Below are 13,754 nucleotides of genomic sequence, written 5' to 3' on the forward strand. Positions count from 1 at the left end.
CTTTAGAATTTCAGCTGTCTATAAATATATTATTCTTGAAGGGTGATTAAACAGAGAAATTCATTAATTATAAGTTAAAATTATTTAGGAAGAAATCCTTTCAAATATATCTGACATAATACAATAACAGTAAATGAATAGCAAATGTGTATTGATAAGTATAAATTAAGATTAATTTGAGAAATGTTCCCTGGTTGTTTTGAGGGAATGTCATCCAGTTCTCAGATAGGGTACTAACTGCGAAGATAACCCTTTACTTGATTAGGTTTACTTTAAGAGAACAATCAAGGCATTTTTGAGGATGTCTTTCTGTATATGACCAAGGAATGGCAAATGGAATACTATTTTGGGGGGACTTAAATAAGCTTGTTGCTATGGAATAAAAGTGGTTAAGTCTCACTAAAATACATATACTGAAAGTAAGTATTTGAAAGACATTATATTAGAATATCATAAATTATATGAAAGAAAGAAAAGAAAAGAATTTATACATCAAATATAATTTGTCTAAGTTTCCCTTTTGCAGTGCTGAAAATTTAATTAACACTTCTTTTTAAATAGTCATGTTAATTATGCTTTCACAATATATATGTATGAGTTTACATATAAACATGTATACAAATGTGTATATGTATATACTATTGCACAGACTACTACACATACACACTCAGGTATCTACATAAAGATATGTGACTTCTTGGATGATTAATTTTTATATTTATGTATACACTATTATAGTTCTTTTTGACCAGTGATTGGTCACAGGGATCAGGAAAAGTTAGAAGGGAAGCTACGGGAGCAAACTGTGGAATATTAAGACTGCAAGTCAACACAGCATAGGAGCAGGGTGTGGCTCTGTGGGTGTTGTGTTGCCAAGTGCTGAGGACAGAACTTCAGATCTAAGTTCGTCATGGGGCAGCAATCAAATTTACCAGGTAGTCGGTTATTTTCAGAGCTCACTGAACTGCCATCATTTTAAATTTCTTGCCCACTCATGGATCAAAAGGCAGAACACCCAGTTTGAACAGAAAACTAAGGCTTTTTAGCACTCCTAAATATTACCACACAACATGTGAATAAATATTTCAGAATACTTAGACATGCATATCAAAGTATAAATATGAACACATAAGTCATGTACAGGAATATTTACGCAGACTTTTAATGCAGAATGGCCCGTCTCACTCTGAGGCAGCACCCTGTGCATCCTCCTGTTTCACAGTATTCAGATGTGATTAGATGCCTTTGATTAAAATGCACATGAACCAGCAGAATTAGCACAGTCTGTCTATCAAGCCCTGTAAATGGCCTCGTGAAGAGCTGAATGTCAGTGTATCTAAGAATATAAGATTGTATATGTGATTCATGGTGGAAATATCTCCTTTGTTGGGGAAATTCCGGCAAACCGATGCCTAGGATGCCCTTCTCTGCCCACTCAGATTCTACCAGCCCTTTAATGTCCAGCCTAGTTCTTACCTCATCTACAGTATCTTCAATGAGAAGCCTCCCCTGTCTATTCCCTTTTCACTTCAAGGCTGCACAGCACTGTTATATAACAATTTTATGGGCTTATAACTCATTTTTCTTAATAGAGTTTAAGCTTTATGAAGGAATCTACATGTTTCTTTTATTTCTTTCAAAGCACTGAACACATTCCTAAGAACATAAAACATACTGAATAATTACATAGAGAAAAAAAATGGTCAACTAAAAGGAGGAATGAAAGTATAATAAAAGTGAAACAAATTTGCTTATTGACTAGAATTTTGGATGGGTTCCTCTTACAGCTATGTACAGCAATTTATCTTTTCAGTGCTATTTTTATCTATTTCTGAGAATAGTTTTCCCACAGTATAGGGGAGTGGGGGCCCTGGGGGTGGGGGGAACACTGCTATTTTGCAAGTCTTCGGTGATGAGAGTAGTTGAGGTAAGTTTTAGATTTAGCTTATCTTATTCCTCTTGGACTCCTGATCTTAAGATTCATTTGTGACTTTATGGTCACATTCTTCCCAAGTCTTATTTCTGCTAAAAAACAAAACAGTAATGTAGGCTGGAATATACCTAGATGTCTAGGGATATGGCCTAATTTTTCACAGTCCACATAATACCACCCCTGCTAATGCATGCTGGATTGATTCATTAAAACAAAGACAAAAATAAAGCAAAAATCCTTACTATAGAGATTAATAAGACTATCTGGAGAGATATTTATAAAGTTACTATAATTCTTTCCTCTGAGAAAGAGTTCATTATGTAACTTTGTTGTACATTATATCTGCTGACAATCTTAGAATTTTTTGGTGACCTTCTGTGGTGGAAAATGAGTTTGTGCGGTGACAAATATCTTAAAGTCAGCAAAAGCTTTAGCTCCTCAGGAAATCTGTATGGTCCTCTCTCCCACTCCATTGCTATTATAATACAAAGGAATATATTTTAAATCATAGATTGAATCTTAAATTAACCATGTACAGAGCAGAATTAGAATAAAACTTAGTGAGTTGAAGAGGATCTAGTGTGCTTTCTTTTTTTAATTAAACCACTGAAGCCCAACTATGTCATTTCACTTTTGATTCATCTAAAATTACTCTTAGATGCTTGACTGATTTCTAGTGTATAACCAAAATTGTGTTGGAATCTTTATTTGACATTTAAGGCAATCATGAAAATGAACATTGTTTCATAGCTCCAAGGAGCAAAGAAGCCCCCCTAGGTCTGAAGAATTTCCATGGGTAATAACTTTGAACTTAATATAAATTTGACCTATCCAAGCGTTGTTTTAGTTACTCACCAACACTAACATCTAGCTTTCACACCATTTCCATGAGTATCCTCAGAGCTAGTAAAAAAAATTGCCTGAAGGACTCTTTGTGCACAGATCATTTTAAAGTTTATTGCTAATAAAAGCTTTAGAAGTCTTGGTTCTCTCTATTTGTCTCTTCTCTCTCTGTATATGATACATGATATATGGTATATGGTATGTGATATGTGCTGTGTGATATGTGATATGTAATATTTAATAACATATACAATATATATATATAATCTGTGAGTGGTGCTATACAAGTAGAAGCATAAGCTAGACATATAGACTATTCATAGAGGCAATATAAATGAAGAGGCAAATTTTTGCTTGTTCTTTATTTACTTGTTATTTGTTTTCAGATTGTTTCTGATATTTTTATTTACCAAGGGCAATTTATCAAGTTAAGAAATGTATAAAGTACTATTTATAGTGCCCTTATTGTTTGCCATGAACACATTACATACATTATGTTCATTCTTACATGCGTGCATTATTTTCTATAAAGTATGAGAAAACCCAGTGAAATCGCTGTTATTATTTCTATTTGATAGAGAAAGCAACTGAGCATCTTAACCATTACAACTATTGCCGCTAGCATACTCTTTATAAAAACATGTTTTGAACAATCACTTCCCATTTTAGAATGACTTTGAATAATTCTACCAGTCTAACCATGGAATTCTATTACTAGGCCTATAGTCCTTATTTTAGTTTCTGCACATTAGACTAGTTTTCACCTCTGCAATTTTCTTTCAATTACCCAATGATATTTTAGGGATATCAGAGTTCTAATTTTTGTTAACTTAAATGCTCAAATTTTTCAAATGTGCTTATTTTTTTATTATTTTATTTTTGTGGTTAGACAATCATATATTTTACAGATATTTCAAGTACCCCTTCCTCCCCCCAGGCCCATACATAGCTATTACAATATTATTTTTTTCTTCCATTGACCTCTCCCTGGCCACTCGCCCCCCCCCCCCGGCACCCCCAGGACAAACCCCCACCTCCCCAGTGTCTTGTGTCCATTGGTTATGCTACTATGCATTCATACAAGTCCTTCGGTTGATCTCTAACCACCCTCCTCCCCCGCCTTCTCTCTGAGGTTGGATGGTCTGTTCAGTGTTACCTTGTCTCTGAATCTATTTTTGTTCATCAGTTTATGTTGTGCATTATATCTACATATGAGTGAGATCATGTGATATTTATCTTTTCTCTGACTGGCTTATTTCACTTAGCATAATGCTCTCCAGTTCCACCCATGCTGTTGCCAATGGTAAAAGTTCCTTTTTTTTACAGCAGCATAGTATTACATTGTGTAGGTACCACTGTTTTTTTAGTATATGTGCTGCCGAAGCGAGCACGGTACCACTGTTTTTTTAAACCACTCATCTGGTGATGGACACTTAGGCTATTTCCAAATCTTAGCTATTGTAAATTGTGCTGCTATGAACATAGGGTGCATATATCCTTTCTCACTGATGTTTCTGATTTCTTGGAGTGGGATTGCTGGGTCAAATGGGAGTTCAATTTTTAATTTTTTGAGGAAACTCGGTACTGTTCTCCACAGTGGCTGCACCAGTCTGCATTCCCACCAGCAGTGCATGAGGATTCCTTTTTCTTTGCATCCTCTCCAGCACTTGGCATTTGTTGATTTGTTGATGATAGCCATTCTGACATGTGTGAGATGGTACCACATTGTCATTTTGATTTGCATCTCTAGGATGATTAGTGACTTTGAGCATGTTTTCATATGCCTGTTGGCCTTCTGTATGTCCTCTTTCGGAAAGTGTCTATTTAGGTCCTTTGCCCATTCTTTGATTGGGTTGTTTATCTTCCTTTTGTTAAGTTGTCATTATTTGCAGATGACATGATATTGTACATAGAAAACCCTAAAGACTCCATCAAAAATTATTAGATTTAATAAATGAATTCAGCAATGTAGCAGGATACAAAATTAATACCCAGAAATCTATGGTTTTTTTATATACCAATAATGAACTTACAGAAAGAGAAATATTAAAACAAATCCCATTTACCATTGCAACAAAAAAAATCAAGATACCTAGGAATAAACTTAACTAAGGAGGTAAAAGACCTGTATTTGGAAAACTATAGGACATTAGAAAAAGAAATAGAGGAAGACATAAACAAATTGAAGAATATACCATGTTCATGGATTGGTAGAATCAACATCATTAAAATGTCCATACTACCCAAAACAATCTATAGATTCAATGCAATCCCCATTAAAATACCAATGGCATATTTCACAGACCTAGAACAAACTCTCCCAAAATTCATATGGAATAAAAAAAGACCCCAAGTAGCCACAGCAATCCTGAGAAAGAACAAAGATACAAGTAGCCACAGCAATCCTGAGAAAGAACAAAGATAAAGAACAATGGAATCAAGACAGTTTCTTCAATAAATGGTGTTGGGAAAATTGGACAGATACATGCAAAAAAATGAAACTTGACCACCAACTTACACCATACACAAAAATAAACTCAAAATGGATAAAGGACTTAAACATAAGATGGGAAACAATAAAAATCTTAGAGGAAACCACAGGCAGCAAAATATCAGACATATGTTGTAGCAATATCTTTATAGATACAGCTCCTAGGGCAATGTAAATTAAGGAGAAAATAGGCAAATGGGACTATATCAAAATAAAAATCTATTAAGCAAAAGAAACCATCAATAAAATAACAAGAAAACCCACTGCATGGGAGAACATACTTGCCAATGTTATCTCTGATAAGGGTTTAATCTCCAAAATTTACAGGGAACTCATACAACTTAACAAATGTGCTTGTTAAGAAAAGACTTCTCACCCTAACGGGTTTGGCTCAGTGGATAGCGTGTCAGTGTGCAGACTCAAGGGTCCCAGGTTTGATTCCGGTCAAGGGCATGTACCTTGGTTGTGGGCACATCCCCAGTAGGGAGTATGCAGGAGACAGCTGATCAATGTTTCTCTCTCATCGGTGTTTCTAACTCTCTATCCCTCTTCCTTCCTCTCTGTAAAAAATCAATAAAATATATATATATATATTTTTAAAAGAAAAGACTTCTTATCCCTTTGCTGGGAAGTGTTCAAGAATACAAGTTTTTATTATAGTTGCTTTAAAGATAAGTTTTGAAATGTCTCTCATTTACTCAGCAATAAATCAGTTGCTCAATCATACTATCAAACTGAAAACAAGAGGAAAGAAAAGTCAACTTAATGGAACCCAAACAGGGAACATGTTTCCTGGGATGAGAATGTATCAAAGGCAATTTAGCAAGCCCGAACTCCCCTGGGCAGTCAGGGTTGTATCATGTGTTATGGGTAAATTATCTATTTTGTAAGTTAGGCCAAAGTGTGCCCCTTCACCTAACTGTGAAAGTATTCTTGAAAGCCCATGAAACCTTATTATTCTAATTACCAAGAGGAGGAGCTGATAAATGAATTATGAGGCCAGGTATCATTGTCATTAAATAGACCTCACTCAATTATTTATCCCTGGGTCTGGGGTTACAGCTCAGAGAGCTGTGCATATTATACCAGCGCTTGCTTGAGCTCTGAGACCTGGTAACCAGCTCATAGTCTTGGCAGGTGGCTTTTGTTGAATGCAGTTCAAGGGGATGACACACATTTTTCAGTCAGAAATTTGGATGGTGTGAGGCCAACAGGTATTCAAAGTTTACCCACAAAAGTCTACTTCAATTTTAGCCACGTGGAAAAATCATTTTAGGTTATCCAGATAAATATAAAATGGTAGTAAAATGGATTAACTAAGAAAAATATGAAGAAATGTTCTTGCTTTTTAATTTTCAAAGACACTGCTCTTTCTTTTCTTGCATTCTGATGTGTCATGGGCACTTCAGCGTGGTAACTATCAGTCAGTGTTTATCCTTGTTTTGGATAGTTTCTTTTTGCATTTTGCTTCTAAAAGCACAATGAAAGATGTCTTCTGGTGAAGAAATCTGTTATCAGGGAGGAGGGATTGGGTGATGCTGGTTTTCTTCATCCTGACATCCTGCCAGCTCACTGCAAAGGTCAGCGGTGGAAACAGTGTAAGGCATGCTCTCTCCTTGAGTCACTGACCACATGCAGTCCAGTGTTCTTTCTTCTAGGCCTTTGAGCAGCAAGAGTGCTTCCTTACATCCCAAGAGCATCAAATTAGGGGAATCAAGAGTCTGTTCTCACTAAACACTTACCCTCTACCCACCCATGGCTGCTGACTTTGTTTTAAAGTCATTACCCAGATTCCTGATGAATTGAGACTAGTAGTTATATTGGCCAGGATGAGCAGTGGGGAGCAGGAGGAGGTAGAAAGGCTGTTCAGGGATCCCTTTTGAATTAAATTTGGGGGCAGATCTCTTGGAGAATGGAGGAGGAGTTAGGATATTAAGGAAGAGAATAAATTCATATCTGAGATTATGTGTGGTAGAGTGAAGTCCAGACTTTTATATTGAGGGCAGTGTGGGGTAGTCATTAGGAATTTGAAACTATGCCTAACATCAGGACAACTTGGCAATCGGAGACAGTCAGTAAAATCTCATTTAGATTGTTCAAAGGAAAATTATGTTCATAATAAATGACAAAAACCTATGACTGCCATGTAAATAAGTTTCTATATTGTTAAATGAATTTGTAAGAAATTTTCTGGTGATTTTAATTTGGTTATAACCCTGATTTTCCTCTTTCTCTCTTAAATCATGATAGTTGTTTCTGTATCATAATTATCAGCTCACAATTAAAAATCTTGTCAGAAATATAGAGTAGAATAGCTATTTTTTTTTTACAGTTCTGACTGTTTAGAGAAGTCTAGTTTTCTAACCAGCCACTCATCTAGTAAGTAATAGAATTCTAATAGGCCAAACTGAGTATCTTTTCAATTATCTGCTAAGTATCTAGAGTAGTGAATACACCCATAAAATAGGGACTTGACACATATGAACAGCAAATTTTACTATGAAGATTTTTGACTTGCTACTTATGTGTTAATTATAATAGAGAATGATGTGACAATTCCTATGTATAACTGGTTTTATGAATTTAAAAATTCTTGATGCCAAGTAATTGAATTATAGTCACTTCCGCTATATAACATGGTGTATGGATTCCTAAAAATCACTACCATATGCAAAATCGGGCAATGAAAACCATAGGATTTATAGTGAAAATGGGAAGAGGGGTACAATACTCAGAAATGTCTTCAGTGACACACAGAAAGACAGATGTAAAATGACAGCAACATTTTACACATGCTCAATGGTTAAGAAATACATAAATTCTACAATAAATGTGGCAGCTTACTTTGAAAAAGACCCGCAGTTTACTGTGGAAGTGCTTTAGCAGGGTTGCAATTTGTGTTACTGTAAAGTGTGGAAGGAGGGTAGTGTAGCACCAGCTGTGAATGGATGTGGTTTTGCTAAATTAGATGGTACAGTCAGGGAGCTGGTAGATGAGGTGTGTGCATTTTGTTTATTCTTACACTGCTAGGTTTAGCTGGATGCAATTTTCGGCATTTTCTCAGTGGGGGTTTTTTTTTTTTTTTGGTAGATAAAATCACATATAAGCAAACAAAATTTTGTGTTACACTCAAATTGTTCCATAATCTATCCATCATACTAGAAAAAATTTGCAGTTTCAAAATAAACATTACTGTAGGATTGACTGTGTAATAAACCCTTCAAAACGTTCACATCTGTGATCTTACCTTATTCTTGCCACCATCCTGGCAAGCAGGGAGGGAAGCAGTTGCCTGATTTTTACCTGTTTGTTGGGGAATTCTGACCTGTTAGAGGCCACACAGTAACTAAAGGGACCGGTGCTAGAACTTGCTCAGGTCTCTGTGAGCCTTGGGCAAGTGTGCTTTCTTGTGAGAAGCAGGACTGATGAATGTGTGCACAGAGAGCATCAAAAATGTGGCCAAGGTGACAGAGACCAATCTCAGAGGCTGAGTTAGAATCATTACCTGATTTTGAGTTTAGATCCGTTCAACATTTTATAAATGCCTGCTAGGTGCCACACTCCTGTCTTGTCATCTCTATGATAGATAGGTAATGCTTAAATGTGATGTGTTTTCTTGATTGCATAAATCTAAAACCCAGCCATGAGAACTTAGTTTATTCTTTTTGATGTGGCTCTATTGACTGTTTTAGAACGTGTAGAATGTTTTAGAAACCATTTTCAATGACTCTTCACATCCCAGAGGTCATGTCAAATGTCAGGGTGTTTGACAACAAGGCCAGTCTAGTAACTTTTCTCCATTCCTAGGAGGCTCCCCTATGAAGTTTTTGAGAAGACTAATGAGGAAGGGTATAATCCCACAGCCTAGAATGACTTTGTTTTCAAGCATTAATTGATGTTGAAAAATACAATTAATACATAATCCCCTGTCTATATATAGATATCTACCCCGAGTTATGCTATTTAGCTCTATTTGCAGGAGGTTTAGGTTTATTGAGCACCTCCTATAGTCAAAGTGGTGGTCAACACTGTGGGAGCTACAGAAGAAGATATTGTCCATGCCATCAAGGAATTGGTCTGGGGCGGGGGGTGGGAGGGTGATGGCTGCAGACAATCTTCTCGTTGTGCTTGTGTGTTTAATGGCAGAATATGGGTGGTGCAAAGGCATACGTGAGCAGTAAGGCACCACTGTCTAGTTATCGACTGTGGCAGTAGCTATGTGTTGTGTTTTGATCACTGGGTATCATAAAATCATGAGTTCAGTGCTAAGAACACCTTACAAATAATCCTTCACTGACTTTTCCTATTTTTCAAGATTTATTTTGTTTGTTAATAAGTTTATTTATAGTCATGTGTTGAATGGTCTTATCTGTAAAACTGCATATTCCAGGGGCCATCCAGCTGACAACAGCATTGCACCTATATGATCACAGTCCAGGTCTGGCTTATCTCTTGGGTTCTCTATGGCCCCTGTGATGTCAAAACAAGCCTGGCCCACCTCTACTTTATAAAGATTTTTCATATATCAAATAAACAACAATAACAAAATTGACCAAAGTTACAAATAGTGTACATTTTTAATACTATATAATAAAAGCCTAAAATGCTAAGTGTCCGACTGTTTGTTCAACTGTTTGACCAGTTGCTATGATGCACACTGACCTCCAGGGGGCAGACAATCCAACTAGTAGGTTAGCTTGCTGCTGGGGTCTGGTGGATCAGGACTGGGCGAGATGGACTGGACATTCCCTGGAGACCTCCCGTGGTCCCTCCCCGGTCCCAATCATGCACCAGTGGGGTCCCTCGGCCTGGCCTGCACCCTCTTGCAATCCGGGACCTCTTGGGGGATGTTGGAGAGCTGGTTTCAGCCCTACTCCCCTCAGGCCAGGCTGAGGGACCTCACCAGTACACGAATCTGTGCACCGGCCTCTAGCATGTTTATATTACCCATTTTGATGTTTTTTTTTAAACAAATACACTAATATAAATACTGTAAATAAATATTTGGAAATTATGGTAAAATATGAATTTGAAGCCCTTTCTAAATGCAGGGCTAAGTCATTTGTTGAGGATTCCTTTCTATTTTCCTCTTCCCTCAATCACATTGCTTTACATAATGTGATTTTCTGTTTTAGCTCATAATTTCTTTTACTAGATTAAATACCAGGTCAATAAGTATGTTGCATGTCAGTTTGTCCTAAACTCTCTGCCCTATTTTTTTAAAAAAATAATCCTTAAAAAATAAGGAAAGAAAGTATTTTAAAATAAACATTCTGACTGCCAAAATCTGAAATAAAGTTCAGATTCAATTTTATATGTGGTAGAAATGAGAAGAGCTTGGGTTCTTTATTTTGACATTCAGTATAAATTCCTTACTTTTCAATGACTTCAGCTGATAAATAAGCTAGACTAAAATATCTTATTCTTACTGGCCAAAATTTAAAAATCTTAAATATCCATTATAAGTTCCTAGGTCATGAATTACAGCTTAGATTCACTTGTTAAGGGTTTGGAAGAAAAAGATTGAAAAATTAATAAAATTAAATGTTCACTACCTCTATATTCTATTAATCTCCATCCACCCCACCCACCCCTTATTTTGTTTTGTTTTGTTTTCTTTTCTTAGGGAAGCAAAAAAATTTGTGAGTGAGAATGAAGGAGCTCTTGGGAAAGGAAAAGGAAAGCGGTGGTTTGCATTTAAGATGATGATGGCCAAGGTAAGTATTTCCATAACTCAGTTTGGTTGATGCCATATATTCTTAATGGAGGCCATATTGACTTGTAAAGGGGAGAAAATTGATTATATTCTGAGAAAGAGGGAAAAAAGTACACTTTATATGTTTAAATCACATATACATACACAGTACATATACACTATATCTGTGATATTAGAACTTGGAGGGGTGATTCAGAAAAAAAATCCAAAAAGGCCCCTTAGAGGAGTTAAATTGAAAACTAAGTTCAGAAACATTGATTCATGGCAAAAGATTTACTTGTGTAATTTTACCACTCCCCAAAGTAAAAGACTGTCCCTTTGATTTTCATTACCTGATAGTAAAGAGGTTCAGGGTCAACATTTCTTTCTCAAATTGTCTACAAGTAACAGAACCATATATATAGGTCTTCTCTACCATGAGCATAAACTGTGAATTGGATAGTAAATAAGACAATACAAATGATATACCAATGAAATATGGAATTTTGGAAAATATAGGAGAGAAGCTAACATTTATTTAGTATTTACTATATGCCAAGCACTGAATTAAATCCTTCTATAAAGTTATATTTAAATTTAATTATCACAGCAAGTTTGGTACATGGTACTATTATCCCCTCTTTAAAAATAAGGTAAATATATTTCCATAAAGATGTTTTGTGAATAAAGTTCATATATCTTAAATATATTTTTTGATATATATATATATAATCTCATAGGTTAGTTTTGTTGTTTTTACAGTGTAAGTAAATGAAATCATATAGTATTTATGCTTTTGTTTCTGGCTTTTTTGATGCAATATTATGTTCATGAGATACATCCATGTTATGGGAGTTACAGTTCATTTTTATTGACATGTAATAGTCCATTGTATGAAGAGACCACAATTTATCCATTCTATTATAGATGGACATTTGGGATGTGTTTCATTTAGGTAATCTTTGAACTTCAGACTTGCCTCATACTGTTATGTAGGGTTTATGTGCCTGTGCAACTCACACATTATCCAGCTTCATGTACACACATGCAAAGTTATCTGTCCCCATTCTTCCAAGCGATCCTCTGGATGGCCCAACATTATGGAGTACAGTGGAAGGAAGTTCTTTTATTAAAACAAATTCATGGCTTTTTTTCTTCTTCCCTTTCCTATGACACCATAGCTTTCCATTTAGCTGACTGCTCTACCTCTACCAAAGTGAAGTGTCCCATGTCACAGTACTTATCATCTTGTATTGAAATATACAGTATATTCTAATAGACCCAGAAGACCTTCAAGACAGGATCTATGTCTTACTCACATTTCATTGATTTCTTCATGTGATGAATATTTATTTGATTAATCAATACCGTTTGCCCATCACCTTATTAGATGCAAAATCAGTCCCTGCTCTCTTATGTCTGGCAGAATAAACAGGTATTTTTAAGCAAATATTCTGTAAACAAGGATCTGTGAACATTTTTGAAGTAAATTGGTCTGGAGAAGAGTGGAGAACAGGAAGGCAAGTACTGTTTCCCCTGTTTATTTATTTATTTATTTATTTTTGCAAACAGCAACATATTGTGCCAGAGAGCTCTTTCCAAGCTCAGTGTTTTGTGAGATTTGGGGCTGGGGCTGGGGATGAACATCTTGACAAACAAGAGGTTGGGCTTTCTTGATGTTCTTCGCTTCCTTTTCAGAAATGGGTCAAATTTCTCCGTGATTTTGAGAACTTCAAAGCTGCTTGTGTCCCATGGGAAAATAAAATCAAAGCAATTGAAAGTAAGTGCTCAACAGATCTCAGATGGGACGTTGGCCTAGTTAAATGTCTCATAAGCTTATCAGATGCCTTTCTTAGTGGGAAAGATTAAAAATGAGAAAACAAACAAATAAACCTGTGTTTTACATCTTTTTTGCTCACTGTGAAGACTTACTAGTACTTACCCATCACAGCACTGGAGATCCCACTCTCCCTTCCCACCAAAATATTCCCCTTCTGATCTTGTTCTTTCTCCTACACAGGAAAGTCAGTGTTGTGTACAAGGACATTGAGTCATATCATGGGAAGGAAGAAATTTTACTTGGGCAATGAACCTGACATTGAAAAATATATATGCTCTCATGTTAGACAGTAATCAAAATGAATGTCTAAAATGAATGAAGAAATCTTAGAGCCCCATTTTCAAACCTCTGAAGTAAAATAAGCAATAATCATCCAAAAACTTGCTGTCTGAATATCATATTATGCCTTCATTTTTATATAATATTCACAGTGTACAGGAAGACAGGAGAATATCCTATATAATAAAAGGCAAATATGCAAATTGTCCCCAAGAGCAGGAGTTCGACTGACAGGGAGTTAGACATGCGCTGACCACCAGGGGGCAGTGCAGAACATGGCAGGCATTGGCAACACAGCGCTGGTAGTGGGCGGCAGTGGACGCACTGCCAGCCCCAATGGGCCCTGACAAGAGTGAGACGGTGGCAGGATGGTGGAGCAGGTGAGCAGGCGGCATCAGGCCAAGGCAGGTGCAAAGGGAGGCCTCAGCCAGCAGCAGCTAGGGACCCTACCTGTGCACAAATTTTGTGCACTGGGCCTCTAGTACTTAAATAAAAACCTATTTAGAACAATGCTCTAAGCTTATAATAAGGCAAATAAAAAATTTAAAATATTGTAAATATAATAGTAAGTTATTTTTAAAAACAAAGAATATAAAGAAAAAGGGATACCATTTTTTCAAAATATATTTTTATTGATTTCAGAGAGGAAGGGAGAGGGGGAGAGAGATAGAAA

General features: G+C 36.2%; 1 protein-coding gene across 1 annotated transcript in view; it reads left to right on the forward strand.

Annotated features, from left to right (window-relative positions):
* The window catches only part of TMC1 (transmembrane channel like 1), a 314,024-nt gene that overhangs the window by 235,752 nt on the left and 64,518 nt on the right, over nucleotides 1-13,754 (forward strand). Inside the window, exons 14-15 of the mRNA XM_081103893.1 lie at nucleotides 10,894-10,984; nucleotides 12,661-12,742. Of these exons, the coding sequence (XP_080960019.1) occupies nucleotides 10,894-10,984; nucleotides 12,661-12,742 (173 nt within the window). The remainder of the gene's footprint in view (nucleotides 1-10,893; nucleotides 10,985-12,660; nucleotides 12,743-13,754) is intronic.

The sequence above is a fragment of the Myotis nattereri genome (assembly GCF_964212035.1).
Source record: "Myotis nattereri genome assembly, chromosome: 12".
Taxonomy (NCBI): domain Eukaryota; kingdom Metazoa; phylum Chordata; class Mammalia; order Chiroptera; family Vespertilionidae; genus Myotis; species Myotis nattereri.